The following is a 17,591-nucleotide window of genomic DNA, read 5'->3' on the forward strand; positions in this document are numbered from 1 at the left end:
CCCGTTTTACCTTCCCCTTCTCCCCCATCCTGTTTTTTCCCCTTTTTTCTGAATATAGAAACAGCTGCCTGCCTTTCTCCACCATGTTCATTCATACTCTTTTTATGAAAGTATGTAGGTCTTCATTAATTTTAAAAAATAATTTATGATAATAACTTAGGAACCTGGCTGTGGTTGTTGGAGTACTTTTTAATCACTTTTGGGATACTGTTACTTAAAACTGTCAAGAAATGAGAGAAATGGTGGGGATCCTGCCCAAGGCAGCTACAGATATGCACTCTGAGATCTACAGATCTGGGAAGGAGAAGCCTGTGAAGCACTGAGCAACCCCCTCAGAGGACAATACTCTGTCTGAAATATACATATATTTTTGCCCCTGTTTATTGACAATTTCCCTTGAAGTAGAAAGGGGCCTTTCTCCTATGTGCATGTTTACAAAAATGGATCAAATTCCACATATTGATGTAAAACCCCTCCCCAAAATAACAACCCTGTAACATAAGTCCAAAATCCTGCTGCCCCCCTGCCCCTCTTGTATGACTGCCCATACTTCAATAAATGTGTTTGTACCGTTTTAGGGTCTCTGGGCTTTCCTTTATCCTTTGAGCTTGGTTTAGTGGTCGTAGATTCCTTTCCACTTTTGTCCTACACTCCAAAGAAAAAAAAAATAATTACAGTTACAAGGAGAATAGAGCACTGATGGATCCTGCTTTGACATATGCCAAAACCCAATCTCTTGAATGGGTCTGGCAGCAGCACAGGCCATGCTGACAGGAGACTACATCAGAAAAACCTGGTAGAGATGGGCAGATTTTGCCTTTATCACCAAGCAATAATGCTGCAGCAGCAGATTTAGCCCTGGATTTCACAAGCAGAGGAAGCAGCACTTGAAACACCAGTGGTCCTGCCTTCAGCTGCCTGAGGGAAGCACTGCAGTGGCCAGCAGAGCTCTTTGGAAACAGCTCTTTCCTCCCAGGAATTCAGCTGATTTCAAAGCTGCTGCTCCTTTTCTCAGTTGCAGGGCCTCTCCAGTCCATTCCTTCTCCTTTCTTCCTGTCAACCCTACTCTTTTCCCTAACACACCTGAAAGTCTTTCCTGCTCCCTGCTTTTTCTCCCTGCAAAACCCCCTTGGGCTGTCTCCCAACCATTGCGACAGGGTGCCTGCTATCATTGAGCAAAGCTTTCTCTGCCCCTCTGCAGTTTATGAACACTCTTAAAAACTGTTACCACATTTCTCTGCTCAACTTACTCCTCCAAGCCTGTCTGAAAGGCTCTAATTACCACAAACAGTCCTTCTTCCAAATATTTAGAACACAAAAATACATCCAACAATATTTAGTACACAGCAAAGTACATCCAACTCCCACTGCAGAAGTGAGGCAATCCCTGCATCTGACCAGGCTTCCTGTAAACCTAAAATGAGCTACTGCAAGGAGTGAAAAGCTGTTTGTTTTGCAAGTTATTAGCAGAAAATGTCCTACCTTTGAGTGCTGGGGTGTAGCAGGAGCCTTTGCACAAGTATCAAAGTCACCTGATAAGGCATCAATAGCTGCACTGTCATCCGTAGGTTTCTGCAATAATTTTAATTTTGAAGTCACAAAATGTGCAACCCAGCTTCCCACAGTCAAATTAGTGTTTCAGGAACTAATGTCTGCTTTAGTTAATTATCCCTTTTGTTGAAGAAAAGCACACCTGAACTCCACACATGTGTTAGAGACATCTCTTTGAGGTTCCCAAGAGGCATGATTTCCTGAACATTCATAATGCAGTTGTACATAAAAACTGCATTTATTTGGAAGAGTTACTACTCAAAAAAGTTTTACTGTCCACTACTGTTCCTGTTACTGCCTTCACTTATGAATATTTGCAATTAATCACCCCTTAAGCCTACAGTGACACAACTTTGAAACAAAATCAGAGCCCAGAGCATGAAAAAAAACAGAGAATAAATATCATAAATATTAAAAAAAGCCTCAATAAACCCCATCATAAATATTACCTTCTTTCCTTTGTGTTTCACATCATCCTTTTCTGTTGGCTTTGCTGGTTTACTCTTGGGAAAGAAAAAAAAGCAGATTCTCACTCATTTGGAACCAGACAGATTAGTTTTAAAATACAAGTATTTACATATGGCACTACTGGGTGTTGTTCAGAGATTGTCAATGAACTGCACCATTCTGAATGGATTTCTTTAGTAGTTCAAAGTGATTTATTTGTTCAGACTGCCCAGTTGAAAAAGAAAAAAACCCAACAAAACAAGATCAAAACTTCTTTTTTTTTTCCCCCTTTTGTTTTTTTTTTTACTTACAAGCATGTGAGGATAGAAGTACTCTCACTGAAGGATATTCCCATGTTTTTTACCATAATTCAGTACAGACACTCACTTATTCCACTTGTAATCCCAAAGAGGACAAACTGGCTCAGACAGACTCAATTTCCACTGTTGCAAATAAAAACTAGGGAAGTTTTGCCTTACCTGCTCACCTGACTCCAGAAGTTTCCGATAGTCAGGTGGGATTGTTTCATCCTTCTCTCCAAGCTTGTCTCTGTGTTCAGATTTAGCCTTTTCCTGAAAGTAGTATTCAATTAAAAAAAAAAAAAACCTTTATTACTCATGTTAGAAATATTAGCAATCAACAAGTCAGAGGGCATTTCAGATTCAGGACAGATATGCTTTTTCACTTAAAAAATTTAAAACTACCGAGAAAACCCCCATGTATTCATTTCACTATGAAACATGTTTCACGTCTGAAAGTTTTTAAAATTACATTTATTTTTCAACTTGTGCTGCTCTGATTTTTGGCAGCAGACCAGGAAGATGCCACACAGAACACCACAGGGAGATTTTTAAGCAGACTGCTGAAGAACATTTTTGTCCTTCTTAATGCAGACATTTTAGGGATCTCTCTTTTCTTTTTTCTCCAGCTAAGATTCCAGCCTAAACTTATTGATAGGCAGCATATGGTGATTTTGATTTTTCCCAGTAATGTACTGTACCTTTGCTATTTCAAATTACAATTTATTAATACTATTACTACTATTATGCAGAATTCTATTTTCTTGTTAGCAGAAGGGCCTTTATAGGATTTTATGAAAGACTAAATGAAGACAAAACCAGTAGAAACAAGGAAATTTAAAAATGTGCCTGATTAAGTGAACTTGTGGTTATAAACGTCAAGGCTTGACAAAAAGAGGGCCAGAAAATCAATTTTGGAAACTGCGGCCCAAGAATACACCTGAAAATTGATAATAATGGCAATGAAAAGCACCGAACTAAAATTATTTCAAATCTCGTATAAGATTTCAACACTTGCCCTCAAGTAGTTGAAGTATATTAACCAAATCATCATCTTTCACAGAACACACAGGTAATCCAGAAGACTGAAAAGTGATTGATATACCTAAGAGCATGGATTTTTTATCTCCAATTACCTTACTCTTACTCTTAAAATTCCAATGCCATATATTCCTGTGAGCATATGGGAACCTTGCAGATTCTGGGGGGTTTGGAGGGTTTTTGTATTTGTTGGTTTGGTTTATTCCCTCCCATCCTTCCTTCTTACCAAATTACTTAAGTTTCGGAACGCCTTTTGTTACCTTCACTTTATCCACAACTGGTTTGTTCTCATCAGGGTCAGGTTCCCTCTGTCCCAGGGAATCAGACAGGAGATCCAAGGCTTCATCCATCTCTTTTCCTCCCTAACAAAGCAGAAACACATTTGTGAAAGCACATCTGCTGCAAAAATGATGTAATTCATCAATCTACTGTAAGTACTGGCTAATGAACTGTACAACTTGAGTGAGCAAAGAGCACTCCTGTTGTACTTGCAGTGTAGCACAACAGATGGGGGGAAAATACAGAATATTTCTGACCTGCAGAAAACATAATTTCAAGAAGGGCTTATGGAATTATCTTGAATGGTCTTCTTTTTTTTTTATATAAATAAGCCTAGCTGCTGTAACGAGAACAGATCTATGAAATAATAGGCAATTGTTGTGTGGCAATTGTTTAGTAGTTACCATGGATTTTGCAATTTTATACAGTATCTGGATAGAAAAAAAGCCCTTAAATCCAACACAGGCAGGAGGAGCTTTATATTCCCCTCCCAAGCCAGGCTGGGAGCACCAGGGCAAGATCCCTCAGCCTGGATCAAAATGTGTGAGCAACATAATAATAAACACCAGGAAGGAAAGTTCCCCTGGTATTCAGAGGGGGGTCATGGTACTGCCCGTGGAACTCTGTTGAAAATGGAGTGTCCACTCATTATTTTCTTCTCCCTTCTTTTCCCCCAGGGGAACATTTTTCTTCTCTGCAATAGCCATTTTTAGCAATAAATTGTTAAATTCTGCAACAGTCCACACTGGTCACACTGTCCAGATCACGGTGCTGCCTCTCCTCACTACTCAGCTCCTTGTTTTGGGGTAAGAACCTAGAGGAGAGGTTTCTTACAGTGGCAGAAGGTGCAGGGGCTGCTGAGTGCACTGAGGAAACCGTAGCAGCAGAGATCACATCCGAGGAACTCGCAGGCTTGGCACCACCCTTGGATTTCTGGAAGAACAAGGCACACAAGGAAACCAGAGAAAAACACTCATTAGACCCAAAGAAACCATCCAAAACACAGCACCCACACGGATGATTTCTAGGATTTAATTTTCTTGAGGAGCTTTGCTTATTTCAGATTGAAACACACCCCCCACACTGTGCAACTGTTCCTCATCTCACTTTGTTCCTCCATTTCAACCACTGGGTTAAATCTCACCACAGCTGAAGTTTAAACAGATTTAACATGACTCCAAAAGAACTAAGATTTCACCAAGCCATCTAATATTCCCAAAAAAACACTTTTAAAATCCTCAGCTGGAAAGCAGTAGTCATGCAAGCAACTGGTAAAAAAATATGTCACATAACTAGTTTTTTGTTTGTTTGTTTTTTAAAGTCCTGATCTATTAACTTACTGCAAGAAGTGTTTTAAATTTTTAGTTATTGAGTTTTATTTAAGGAACTTTTCTATGAAGAAAACATAGAAAATATCATGATTATTCAAGATAAAGTAAAAAAAAAGATTTCAGAAAATAAAACCAGATTTCAGAAATCTAACATACTCACCTTTAGTACAGTTGATGTAGGTAATGGTGCAGGTGGTGATGGAGAACAGGAGAATCCTTCTGTCAAACCCTCTAAAAGGTCATTTTCACTCATAGGCTGCCATTAGAAAGAAAAAGAAGAAGACTATAAGTTTCTTTATCTCTTAAAAAGTAAGCAGGTAACATATCCCATTTTTCAACTGAACACTGGTAGCCGTGCTGACATTTGGTAAGTAAGTCATGAACGAAACAGTTATTTGAAATCACTTTTTTTACCTGTGACTTCTCTTCTGGTTTTGGTAGGAGTGGTTTTCCATCTTTATCCTATAAAGAAAAAAATAATTCCTTGCATTAACCCTTAAACAGCCATACAATTCAAGCATCCTGGGAGCATTTTCTGAGCAACAGAAAGTGTTACAGGGGACAGGGACATAACCAGCAGCCTCTATGGCATCTACTGCTGCTACTCAAAATGCCACTTAAAACATCCAGGTCCTTGGGGTTTTCTTAACAGCTTAAACCAATCTTAACTTAATTATTTCTAAATAATTATTTCTAAAGCACCAGAAGCTACAGAAAAACTCCAGTGGACTAATCTCAGGATTATTAATCTGCATAAACCACTTCTATGTCCATGAAGGCATCCAATGATAGATGACAGATATTTGTGGGAACTACAAACCAGAATTTCTAGATATTATAAAAATGGCTGAACCAAAACATCAGCGTTTCAAAATGAAATGGGAGTCTCAGTTTTACCCACACGTTCTGAGGAATGAAAGTAAGAATAAGCACATTAAATAAATTACTTTGGCTTCTGTTAATCTGTACTCTGGAGGAATTGTTTCTTCTTCTTCACCCAGTTTTTTATGTTGTTTCTTTTTGCTTTTCTCCTGTGAAGGAAAAATAGGAATCACAGTAAGATAAACAACTACCCATAAAAATTCACACGAGCAAGCTTCCAACCTTCAGTCCTCTGATTCTAATTGGTCTTTCTCATTCAATCCAACCACCATATACAAATCTCACAAAAGTTAAAAGAAAGCATTTTCTCATTCCCCTGCCTGTTTCTTCCTCTGTGTATTAAAAGTAGCATTACCTATTGCAGTGAAGTTAGCAGAGGTAAGTGAATAGGCAAGGGTCAACCAAAATCAAAAATACCTCTGAGTCTTAATTCTTGACATTTTTGCAAGTTCACTCAACAGCTGTTGGGCTGCATGCTAAGGAAGGCTAAAGAGAGAAATCAGTGGCCCACTTCAAAAATTATTATCCCCATACAAGTTATGCTGGGAAAATGCCAACTAAGAGAAAGGACTAAAACCAACTTTAGGAACTTCTGCTTGACAGAATTCCAGCTGGGCTGTTTCTGATTCCAGCCAATTCCTCTGGTTTAGGGTGGCACATGGGGGCATTCAGACTGTGCCTATGAACAGCATTCCCTTGGACAGGATTTCAGTGACTTAATTTATGGCACCCTATTTAAATATATAAACCCCCAAAGTTTTGTGCATAATTACAAATTTAAACTCCACATCATAAAGTTGTTTCCTTCAGAAAAAGGACCATACTGTGTGCTACCCCTGATGTGCATCTTAATCCTGCTTCAGTTCAGCAGGACACAACAAAATACAGTTTTCAGAAACTGAGGGAACTACTGCACTGAAATAGTCAGAATTTCTAGGAAAGTGTACTATTGTGCTGAAATCCTTCTAGTACTTCCTAAGCAGAACAAAACTGCTTTCAACAGTACATTTGTTCGTAAAAAAAGTGAAAACGTAACATCTACTTTGTTTGTGACCTGATGAAATGGAGTAGTGCTGAAGGTAATTATATCAACAGTCTATTTTTTGAGGTCTGATTTTTTTCTCTACCTTAACTTTGTCCACAGCAGGCTTTTTCTCATCTGGATCAGGCTCTCTCTTTCCCAGGCTACTGGACAAGGCTTCCAGTGCTTCATCTGACACAGGACCAACCTGCACAGGAAAAACCAATTTTTAGTTTGAAGAAACCGGGTTTTGTCTTCTCCTGCAGTCCCTACTAGGTTCACAAACAGCATCCCCTTTAGGGCAGTAAGAGCACAGGACACCACAGAACTATCAGTTTGGCTTCCTCTCTGGGGAAGGTCACTGACCATTCAGTTTGTGCTAACTTTTTGGGGGTTTTTTTTTTTTGGTTTTTGTAAACCACTCAGTCTTTGTGGGTTACCACAACGGAGGAAGAACATGCAATACTGAAATGAGCATCCTGACAACTTTATCAAGTGTCTCACAGTTGATAAATACATAAGGCCCCATATAAACATATAAGGCTCTACTTTTCAAATTGCCTGAAATCCTCCTTCAGACACTAAATAAGAAAAGGCATTTAGGTAGTAAATGCTCTACCATTCCATAAATGAAACACTGAGTTTTGCTTCAGCTCCAGCTGAAGGGGCTCCACTACTTACTGAAGACACAGGAGCTGCAGACTGCACAGTGCAAGCTGTGGCACGGGGGACCACCTTATCCTCAGCAGCTTTTGCAGAAACAGAACCTGACTGCTTCTGAAACAGAACAATTTACACTTTATTTTAGTGAATATGCTTAGAAAACATAAAATGTGCCCGTTAAATGGCTTATTTTTTTTCTAAATACAGTACTAAACGAGAAAAAAAAGTCTAAATTTAAAGGCTGAAGATGCTCAATGAAGAGCTGAGTGCCAATACTTATGTTCCACTAAAGGCAATGGGAAGGGTAAAACAGGAAGAGAAGAAAATTGGTTTTTTTGAAAGAACAGTAGCACTACCCAGTCTTAGCAAAACTGTCAGTGTCAGCTTCTCCAGTGAACCAGAAAGACTTACTTTGGATGTGTTGCTGGGCTTTGGTGCTTTGGGTTGTACTGCAGGCTGTGCAGGGCAGGCAAAGTCCTTTGAAAATTCATCAACAAGATCAGATTCACTCATAGGCTGCAAAAAAAATCCAAAAAACAAACAAAAAAAAAACATGACACAGGTGATTCCCTGCCTCTTTTTAATTTACTTTTTCAAAAACTGTATTACAGCTACTCATTAAGCAGGAAAACATCTGTAGTTTACACTGAAGTAACCTTTCACAATTATGTGCAACAAAACAGAATTAATTTTGCAGTGCATAAAATTAAGAAAAACACACTTCAGAAGAAGTTTCTTTGTTATCATAAGTCAATATAATATAGAGAATTGTACTTATAATATAAGACATAATATAGAGAACCAGATATATAATGTTAAAGACAAGGCTACTGAAAAGGAAAATACAACCCCTTAATTAGGAAGAAAATGCTAATATTTGCTAGAACTAAAGCTCCCTGAAAGTTCCCTTAGCCTGTCCACTGACTGCTGAAACTCAGTTGTTTTCACTGTGTGTGTTTTGGTGAATAAAAAATCAGTTTTAGTTGCCTGCTGTTTGTGATATATTACAATCTAATGAAGCTATGTGAACTAGGCCTCTGCAATCCATATATCCCTACATCCATATACCTGAAGTTCCTGGAATCCTCCAAATTACTGTTCAAAGCTAAATGTTTAAATCTTTGCTAGCAGTGATGGCCATTCACCTGTTGCATGGAACTTAACTGCTTAGGGACAGACTCATAATGCATAAAATTATGTTTCTGAGACAGAAATCCCTCCCTCATTCCCTTTCCCTAATTTTTTATCACGTGTCTCACACTTGATAGTCTGAGACACTTGACAAAGACATAAGGCCCCACTTGATAAAGACATAAGGCCCCACATAAACATATAAGGCCCCACTTTTTATATTGCCTGAAATCCTCCTTCAGACACTGAATAAGAAAAGGCATTTAGGCAGTAAATTTTATTCACTAAGAGTAATGTTACTGCTTAAGGCTACACAGAGTGGAGGCCCAAAAAAAGACAAACACCAGCTGAACTCCTGAAGGAAGGACTTTGCCTAGAAATCGTGGAAGAACAGCAAGTGGCGGGTGGTTCCCAGCTATTAGCACAGCTTTTAACACAGCTATCAACACAGCTTTTGGAATTTTGCTCATTTTGGTTTTGCTGATCTCAATATTAGTGGTGATCCCTGGCAGCAGGGCCTAGTTCCCCCCACAGCAGAGCTGCTCCCTTTTCCTCCTCTTGACAGGCCTGGCAGGAGTTCCCTTCTGTCCAGCTCTCAAACATCTACCACTCACAACAATCAGCATGTCTGAGACCAGAAATAACAATTTTTAGAGACCAAAAGTCTTTTTTTTCAGCACTTTGCCCACACTTTAACCCCGAACTTCAGATTTCTGCCCAAAAGGCACACAAACTGGTCCTGACCCTCACACTCGTTTCAGGAGAGCAGAGATTTCCTTTGCTTTTCCAAATTTTGGCAGCACTCCTGCGCTGACAAAGTGGAGCCCTCAGTTTCTTCAGTGCACAGTTCCTTTGCTTTCTTTCTGTGCCTTTAAAACTAGTATTTACAGCTGTCTCTTTCAGTATTTTAATCCTCTCTTGCACTTTATAGGCCATGATGGATACTCTTTACAAAGTCCAGGTTGTTCTTTGTGATTAGGAAAATGTCCACAGCAGCTTTTTTTCCTTCTTTCAAGGAGGAAATATTCCTTTATATAAAGGAATATTCCTTTATTCCCTTATATTTGATCACTAGCAAGAGGAAACTGTCAAGAAAATAAAAAATTTTCCTGCTTCACCTCTCTCTATCCTTAGCAGCTCCAACAGACCTCTATAGAATACTTTATACTAACTCCTCACACAGCCTTTTTTTGAGTCAGCAATAATTTTTGTAAATCTCTCCTGTCCTGAACTTGCTAAATCTTTTCCTTGCATGAGCTCTTCACTCACAGACAAGTGAATTTCAGTAAAATCAACTTCCACCTGATGCTTCTGACCAGCAGGTTTTGTGCAAGGAAGTAAAACATACAAGCAGACCAAGAGACTTACATCATGGTACAGAGAGAAGTGATGACAGAGAGGGAGAAAACAGGATATCTAGCCACACTCCTACAATATTGTCAGTTTTCTAACCTTTGGTTTTTCTTCAGGCTTCGGCAATATTGGTTTTCCATCTTTATCCTAGAAGGAAATTAAATATTATTGACATTTTTCCCTTGTTACAAGATGTACCTTACTCCATAATCACCAGCAAAATAAGGTAAAGTAAACCACATACTCAAGAATTAATCAGTGACAGGAATTCCTGTAACTGGGGAATTTTTTACATGGCCAGATATGTAGATCAAAAAAAGCAAATGGGATGCCAGCACATTACAAGAGACCAAAAAGAGTTCTGCTGTTGTTTTGGTTGACTTTGACTCAATCTCCATCACTTTGGGTGACAATCAAAAAAAAAAAAAAGCAATTTTCCTATCGGTTCCAAATAATTTCCCACTATTTTACATCAGTGCTTTAAGGTTACATTACAAAGTGATACCAAAGAGCACTCCTGCAAAAAGATGGATTTTACAAGGCTGAGATTTAATGTCAGAAACACAAAACATCACTCTTGGAGAAGGAATGAGGACTTTGCCATTTGAGATGGATAAGATGAGATCTTTGCCCAGAGTGCCTGGAAAAAACAGTGATACCCACAAAGGGAGATGAGGAAATAAGAAGTACAGGAATCACCAAGGAGAAAGCCATTGATTAAATACTAGTTTAGTTTGTTTTCCACATGTTCTCTCCCTCTCTGTAATGAAAGAAAATGTCAGGCAGAGCGCCCTGCCTGCAAAGCAATGGAGATATGAAAAACTTACCAACTCTGGTGTTAACCTGTACTCTGGAGGTATTGTATCATCACGTTCTCCAGCCTTTTGTTCCTTTTTCTCTTTAGCTTTTGCCTTGAAAAGAAACAACATTAAAAATCTAAACCACTTAAAGAAATTAAAATAAAAGCTCCCTTTACACAAGTCCACTATCAGGATTCTTCTGCCTACTGTGTACAAAAGGACTGGCATCAGATGAAGTTATTCTGTGTAGCAAGATACTAAAATCCCCCAATTTATTCCTGTCAAATGTCTGTAGTAATATCATAATGGTTTAAGATTCAATGCCATATATAAATATGGCTAAATTATTTTAAATCCTAAAAAACTCTAGACAGCATTCAGAGCTCTTTGTTGCAGGCACTTTTAGAATTTTTGTGTGTACAAAATTGTCAGGTTTTCTTGCACTTCAGCACTCTGATTACAGAACCCATAATTCTGTGTCCTTTTCCATCACTGGCAACAAAACAAAGTTTTTAATTCTCTGGGCCTCACTAATGAAGAAATCATCTGCTAAGTTATCTGAAGGCCCAGACTGACTAAATGTGCAACACAAGAAGCTCTGTTTTAGTCAAAATTTAGCTCAGCAACAGAAGATTTTTTACTATTTCCCCATTGCTTGCTTGGCCTGAGCCATAAGTGAAGACAGGAAAAAAACTGCTCTAACTATCATTACAGATAGAGTTTGCAAAATTAAACCAAAAAGTTAAAGCTTAACAAGCAAACACAGGGTAACTGTTTAAATTCTATCTGTTGGGGAAAAACAAAACTCTCAAAAGACAGTGAAGGCAAGACTCAAATTAGAAAGATAATGGAGTTTGATGAAAAAGGAGCACACACACTGGAAGTCAAAAATCAAACAGCAAATATGTGCAAAATGAAAGCTTGCTATAAATTTTATAGAGTGCTGGGGAAAAAAAAAAAAACTAAAACAGAGCTGTATCTACCTGTGATTGTTTATATGCATATGTGTATGTTTGCTTGTATAAGCAAATTACATGCTCATAATTTTCCAGACCACCTTACATGTTCAACTCTACCTGTATCCACTTGGGATTATGTTTTACATTTTCTTAATCACTGAAGGCTCACACATTCCTTCGGCCTTTGATATCAAAATCACTTTCTTGTTATTTTACACATTTTTCAGCTGTCTAACAAAGAAACTCAGGATTCCACAGCCAGAGCCTGGAAGCCAGGGTAAAAAAGGAGTGAGGTGTTACCTCTGACACCTCCACAATAGGGGTAGGATCTTCTTCAGGTTCAGGTTCAGGTCCTCCAAGAGTATCAAGAAGAGCATCCATTGCATCATCTTTCATTTCCTGTATTTTAAGAAAATGTGCAAACCACTTTGTAATTTCTTTAAAGTGGCATGGGTTTTTAGCTCATGTATTTTTATATTGTATACAGAGAAAACAGCCAGCATCAGATTGGTCATTTTGGTTTGGCTTTATCCAATTTACTTAACACCAAATAATGTGACAGAATTAGCACAGCTTTAGTTAGATATGAGGCTTTTCTTAAGGAGAGAATGAAAAAAAAAAAAAAAGGAACTCAACACCCCCCCCAGAAACCACAGTGTCACAATGTTATCTAACACAACTCTTATGTTCTTTGACTTGGCAAACTGAAAAAGTGTAAGGTCACACTTGCTCTATTCAGAGGGAAAAAACAGAAAGTTCATAAACCGTGAGAAAGTTACATCATATCCAAGTTTTAAACACAGATCACAGAGCTAAGAAAGTTCTCCTACAAATGTTTCTACTCTACTTCCTCTAGAGAGAAGAACCACAGTTATTCCTCAGAATCCAGAAGGAAAATCATCTGATACACTAAAGGTCTTTAAGGCACAATGGAATCTGGGCAATGGCATTTCTTGTAATTCCTATATTTTCTATAATAAAGAGGATTTACAATTGAAAATGAGAATGATGAGCATCTTTATGAGAACAAAAACACATGACAATAGCATATGCCTGTAAATTTTAATTATAAGGTAACCAGTGAAAGAAGGATTATGCGTACCTCTTTTGATTTTGTTTTCTTCTCCTTAGGAGGAGCTGAGGTCTTAACTGAACTTGCTGCTTGTGCTTGCACAATTTCTCCTTCTTTATTTGGTTTCTGCGAGTGAGATGAAATTACAGGCAAATTTGCAAATATAGAAAAGAAGCAGGAAATTTTACCTACTTTAAAATGAAGTATTATGATAACAGTGTCAGTTTTCCCACACAATAAATGCATGCAGTGGCAAGGAAAGTGTCAGTACCTCTGTCAGACTTGTCTTCTTCTCCTGAGCAGAATCAGCACTGCAGGTGAAGTCAGATGACAGGGCCTCTGCAAGCTCATCATCCGTCATTGGCTTCTGAGCAAGGAATTGCAAACCAAGTTATGAGCATGAGAAACTTCAAATATCATCATGGGTCCAGCTCAGTTTACAGCCTGAGTGTGTCCCACAATTACTCACACAGCGACCTCACTGGCACAAGTTCCTGACACAACAGAAAATAAAGGTGCTTGCCCCAACTGTTTGATTCATGTCTCAGATAAGCTTTTATTTTTAGTAAGTCAAACTTCCCAACCAGCAAAATTATGCTGGCTGACAGAAATCTCTGGCCAAGTGTAGAAATACAAGTAATCTTTGCTGAAGGCATTACAGAGAGACTCCTGCTTGCACAGTATTTCTCCCCTATATTATTTGTGTGCCAAATATTTCTGTAAATATTTATTTGAGTGATCTAAGCTTCAGCATTGTGAAAATTCCTACATGTTTATTAAAAACATCCATGCCAAGCTCTATTTATTTTTGTCAGTAGCTAGGTTATTTGGCACCCTATATCCACCTCCCATTGCCTGGGACTTTTGGGGAAGAAGCAACATTTATATTTTCCTAGGAATTCAATGATAACTAAATTATTTTCACCTGGATTACTTTCACCTTCCAGTATATTAAAAAAAAAAGTCTTACTTCATCTTGCTCATTCGGTTTTGGTGGGACCACGTCTTTGCCATATCCTTTGCTCTAAAGTGAGAATTAATTTTGTAGTAAGTGGGAAGCAGAAATATCCAATATTACAGAAACACATGAGGAATGTATTAATTTTTAACTCACCTTCAACAGTTTAACATACTCTGGAGGGAGACTACCTTCCCGTTTGCCCAATTCTTCCAAATATCTTGAATATATATCTTCCTGTGAAAATAATTCCCACATTTAAGTTTGTGTACTGCTCTTTATCAGAAATAAATTTCTGATAGAGCCACCTGCAGTGATACCACCAAAATGAAAATGCAAATATTGACTGGGACACTCTATAGTGTCTTTCAGAACCTACTGTCATGTACATGCCTCCTCACCTGCTTCAACAGAGCTCATCATCCAGCAGAACATTCCCAGATTCCTAATTTAAGCTATTTCAGAGTCTCAGACCATAGGAAGTATTGCTGAACCTAGATTGCTTTTTAAATATTTATGTATTCCAAAATTTTTGTGATATTTTACTGAGCCACTAAGCTTGTAATCTAATCCTTCTTATATTCTCCCATTCAGACTCAGAAAGTTATGCATTCTTCAACAAATTCCCAAAACTCTGTCATTTCTATATTAACAAAACCAACATTAACATGTAACTGCACACTCAGTTTTAACTCTTCACAGATCACAGGTACAAGTCCTGGATCAACACAGTAATGAGCAATGTAATTTAGGGATGAATCTTCTACAGATGTAATTTAGGGATGAATCTTCTAAGAAATAAGACTGTGAAGTGTAAAATACCGTAATTTCCGGGCCAGTGTAAACAGGAGTAGTAGGCACATCTTCCTCAGGTCCACCAAGGGTATCTATTAGGCTATCAAGTGCTGACTCATCCATACCAGGCTAAAAAAAATTAGCAAACCATTACAGAGGTTACAAAGGTGTACACGGTGGGAAAGAAAAACCTGAAGCATTTGGTGAATCTGTAGAATACTCCTAGAAACAAACCTAAAAGCTTTCTTTCAGCAGGATGTGTACTTGCCAAATTTTTCAGTGAGAATGGTTCTAAACTCAATTCTCCAGTGTCATTAACAAGGTATTTTATTTATTTATTGTATTTATATTTTTATTTGTGTATCAGTGGATACACATATACACTCAAATATAACTGAAGATAGGGAGTAACTGATTTTAAGCTTGTATAATTTTAAACTACCTTCTAAAGAAGTCCTATTTAACAAAACACAAATGACACACCAGTCGTTTTTCACCTCTTCCTGCAGATGGCTCTCCACCATCATACATAAACTGAGGATGTATCAGTACTTCAGCAGTTACCCATTCAATTTCCCAACTACAAAATTGAAGTATTTCAGAGAGAGAAGCACCCTCAGACATTATTACAGGGGAACCCTTAGTCTGGGCAAACACAGCCCCCTTTGTTTACCAACCTCAGTACTTGATTTGTCAGCAGCAGGAACCACACTTGCACCAGCCGTGCCTGTCCCAGCAGCTGCACCAGTCACTGTGGACATCTCTTCGGACTTTTGCTGGAGAAGAAAAAGAGAAAAATTAAGAGATAGCTTATAACAGTGTTAAAAGAGAGACAAAACAGAATAAGACATCCAATGCTGAGGCTGTGCACAGTGTTTCTGACTCAGGAACTGGCTGGTTCTAATGCACAGCATCCAGATGCTTGGGCAGAGTGAGCTACCACCATCAAAGCTCTGCTTCCAGTGAGATTCTGCAGTGGGAAAGAAAGCTTTCTATTTTAAGCACTCTACCTCCTTCTTTTATTCTGCCAGTGAAAGAAATCTTCAGGGCAGGAAAGACTTTGAGGCCCCTTCCAAGTCTCTCTGGAAAACTGTCATTTACTTCATGTAGCTCTCAATGCACCATTAAACCCCAGCAGCAAAAGGTGCTCAAGCAGGTGGGGTGAAAATGCTGCAGGCAGGAGGTGGAGGGGCAACATCACCACACAAAATGCAGATTTCTGCATTACTGACACTGCCATTTACTGCCAAAAATATGGGTGTTGGAGCAGAGCTGCAGGAGCCCTTTGTGTTACCCCATGTCACCAGACAGGTGCACACCAGCAGACCAAAACAGCCACATCCTGATGCCACCACATACTTTTCCTTCACATTTTCTCTTCATTTACCCTATGGAAATTTCCCTTCCCCAGCTTTTTTCCCCAGTTTTCATCACTTTATTTTTTTTCAGAGCCTTGCATTCAGGGCTGACCTGCTACATTTGGAGAGAACACTGCAGTGAGAGAGCAAGGGAAGAACCTGACAAAGAACCAAGGACGGCTGTGAAGCTACAAGGAACTTTAAAAATACCCAAAAAACTGAGAGAAAAACAGAAGAGCCCCAAACACACAGAATCAGGCCTAAAACTGTGATGTTTTTACTGTTATTTTCTTGGCCAAAATCTTAACTACACTGTGATTTTTGGGGGCCCAAAAGTCTCACTTGACAATACTCAGCTAAACAATCCATAGTGATGTGGATTCCTAACACTCCCTCAATAAAATAATAAAAAGTAGCTTAGATAATAAAATCTGGTTGTGCTTGTACAATACCTTTGCTGTCTCTGCAGAGGTTGCTGCTGGAGGCTGGCCAGCCTGAGTTGTAATTACTTTTCCTGTGTTATTTGGTTTAGAAGCTGTTGACACAGTAGGTGTGGTTTGGTTTTTTCCCTGTGTAGAGATAAACTATTACCACTAGATACGGAGAACTGGCTTTTTGGTTTTTTCAAATGATTTTTTTTTTAAATGAAAGACAGAAGTAAGGTACCAGAAGAAACCCTTTTTAAAAGTAAAGTCAAATGCCAGAAGAAAACCTCATTAAAAAATTCAGAGAGAGATAGAGATACAGAGAGAGAGAGGGAGGGAGGTAGAAATTACACAACTTACATCATTGGGTTCCTTTTGTTTCTCTTCAGACAGCTGCTTATTTGGAGAGTCTGTTGGCTGTCATAAAATAAAGTATTGAGATAATTTACCATTTCCACCACTCAGTGCTAGAGAACATGATCCCTGCTAGTCCAAACAAGCACAAGACAGATCTAAAGATGGTTAAGAGGACACTTATTGGGCTGTTCTGAAGTTTATGCACTCGTCACACACCAGTTTTATGTGACACAGAAACAGCCAAGAGTTCAGCCTCGTTTTTCAAAGTTAGTAAAAGAGCAAAGTGCAGCAGCTCTGCAAAGGTGAAAGGTAGGTATTTACCTTGTCTGACCGGGTGTTTTTTTCAGTTCCTGCTTGGGTTGTCGGTGCGGACTGAAATATAAACAACATTTATGCAGAGATTAATATGCATGGTTATTTGCAGAGGAACAGATTATGTAAAGGAGAAGATCAGACAGGTTCACACTTGTCAGCACACATGTTGTCTAACTACTACACACTACTCTTGCAGTTCACAACATCCTAACAGAGGCTGCCAGTGATTTAAGAGCACTCGAATGTGTGCAAACATCCACACACAAACACACTCATTCCTCAGACAGGGAAAGATGTTAAAATATAATAACCAGTTTGATACCAAACCCAAATTGCCAATAGCAATTTCTGAAATAGCCTCAAATATTATTTGGATTATATGGATTAAATGGATTATTTTTCACTAATTTATCAATAAAATAATTATAATTGCAAAGTAAGTAGTTATAAAAATACATGTAGACTTAATGGAAAAGACATTAATTACTTAGATTCAACAGCACATACACAGGGTGGGATATGTTCAGTTAATATCCTTATACTACACAGCAGAA

The 17,591-nt window shown here is 38.5% G+C and overlaps 1 protein-coding gene across 3 annotated transcripts in view; it reads right to left on the reverse strand.

The window, feature by feature from the left end:
• Positions 1–17,591, reverse strand: part of CAST (calpastatin) — a 50,992-nt gene that overhangs the window by 1,474 nt on the left and 31,927 nt on the right. For 2 of the 3 annotated variants that reach the window (XM_058823230.1, XM_058823233.1), the window contains 24 exons: positions 17,044–17,094; positions 16,726–16,782; positions 16,393–16,509; positions 15,260–15,358; positions 14,610–14,711; positions 13,944–14,024; positions 13,800–13,853; positions 13,101–13,196; positions 12,860–12,955; positions 12,058–12,156; positions 10,826–10,909; positions 10,098–10,145; positions 7,926–8,030; positions 7,533–7,628; positions 6,958–7,059; positions 5,896–5,979; positions 5,363–5,410; positions 5,109–5,204; positions 4,452–4,550; positions 3,599–3,700; positions 2,478–2,570; positions 2,001–2,054; positions 1,483–1,572; positions 571–650 (listed from right to left, as the gene is read on the reverse strand). In XM_058823230.1, coding sequence (XP_058679213.1) covers positions 571–650; positions 1,483–1,572; positions 2,001–2,054; positions 2,478–2,570; positions 3,599–3,700; positions 4,452–4,550; positions 5,109–5,204; positions 5,363–5,410; positions 5,896–5,979; positions 6,958–7,059; positions 7,533–7,628; positions 7,926–8,030; positions 10,098–10,145; positions 10,826–10,909; positions 12,058–12,156; positions 12,860–12,955; positions 13,101–13,196; positions 13,800–13,853; positions 13,944–14,024; positions 14,610–14,711; positions 15,260–15,358; positions 16,393–16,509; positions 16,726–16,782; positions 17,044–17,094 — 2,033 coding nt within the window. The remainder of the gene's footprint in view (positions 1–570; positions 651–1,482; positions 1,573–2,000; positions 2,055–2,477; positions 2,571–3,598; positions 3,701–4,451; positions 4,551–5,108; positions 5,205–5,362; positions 5,411–5,895; positions 5,980–6,957; positions 7,060–7,532; positions 7,629–7,925; positions 8,031–10,097; positions 10,146–10,825; positions 10,910–12,057; positions 12,157–12,859; positions 12,956–13,100; positions 13,197–13,799; positions 13,854–13,943; positions 14,025–14,609; positions 14,712–15,259; positions 15,359–16,392; positions 16,510–16,725; positions 16,783–17,043; positions 17,095–17,591) is intronic. The other variant, XM_058823232.1, reaches the window with a different exon arrangement.

This window comes from Ammospiza caudacuta, chromosome Z (genome assembly GCF_027887145.1).
Source record: "Ammospiza caudacuta isolate bAmmCau1 chromosome Z, bAmmCau1.pri, whole genome shotgun sequence".
Classification (NCBI taxonomy): Eukaryota; Metazoa; Chordata; class Aves; order Passeriformes; family Passerellidae; genus Ammospiza; species Ammospiza caudacuta.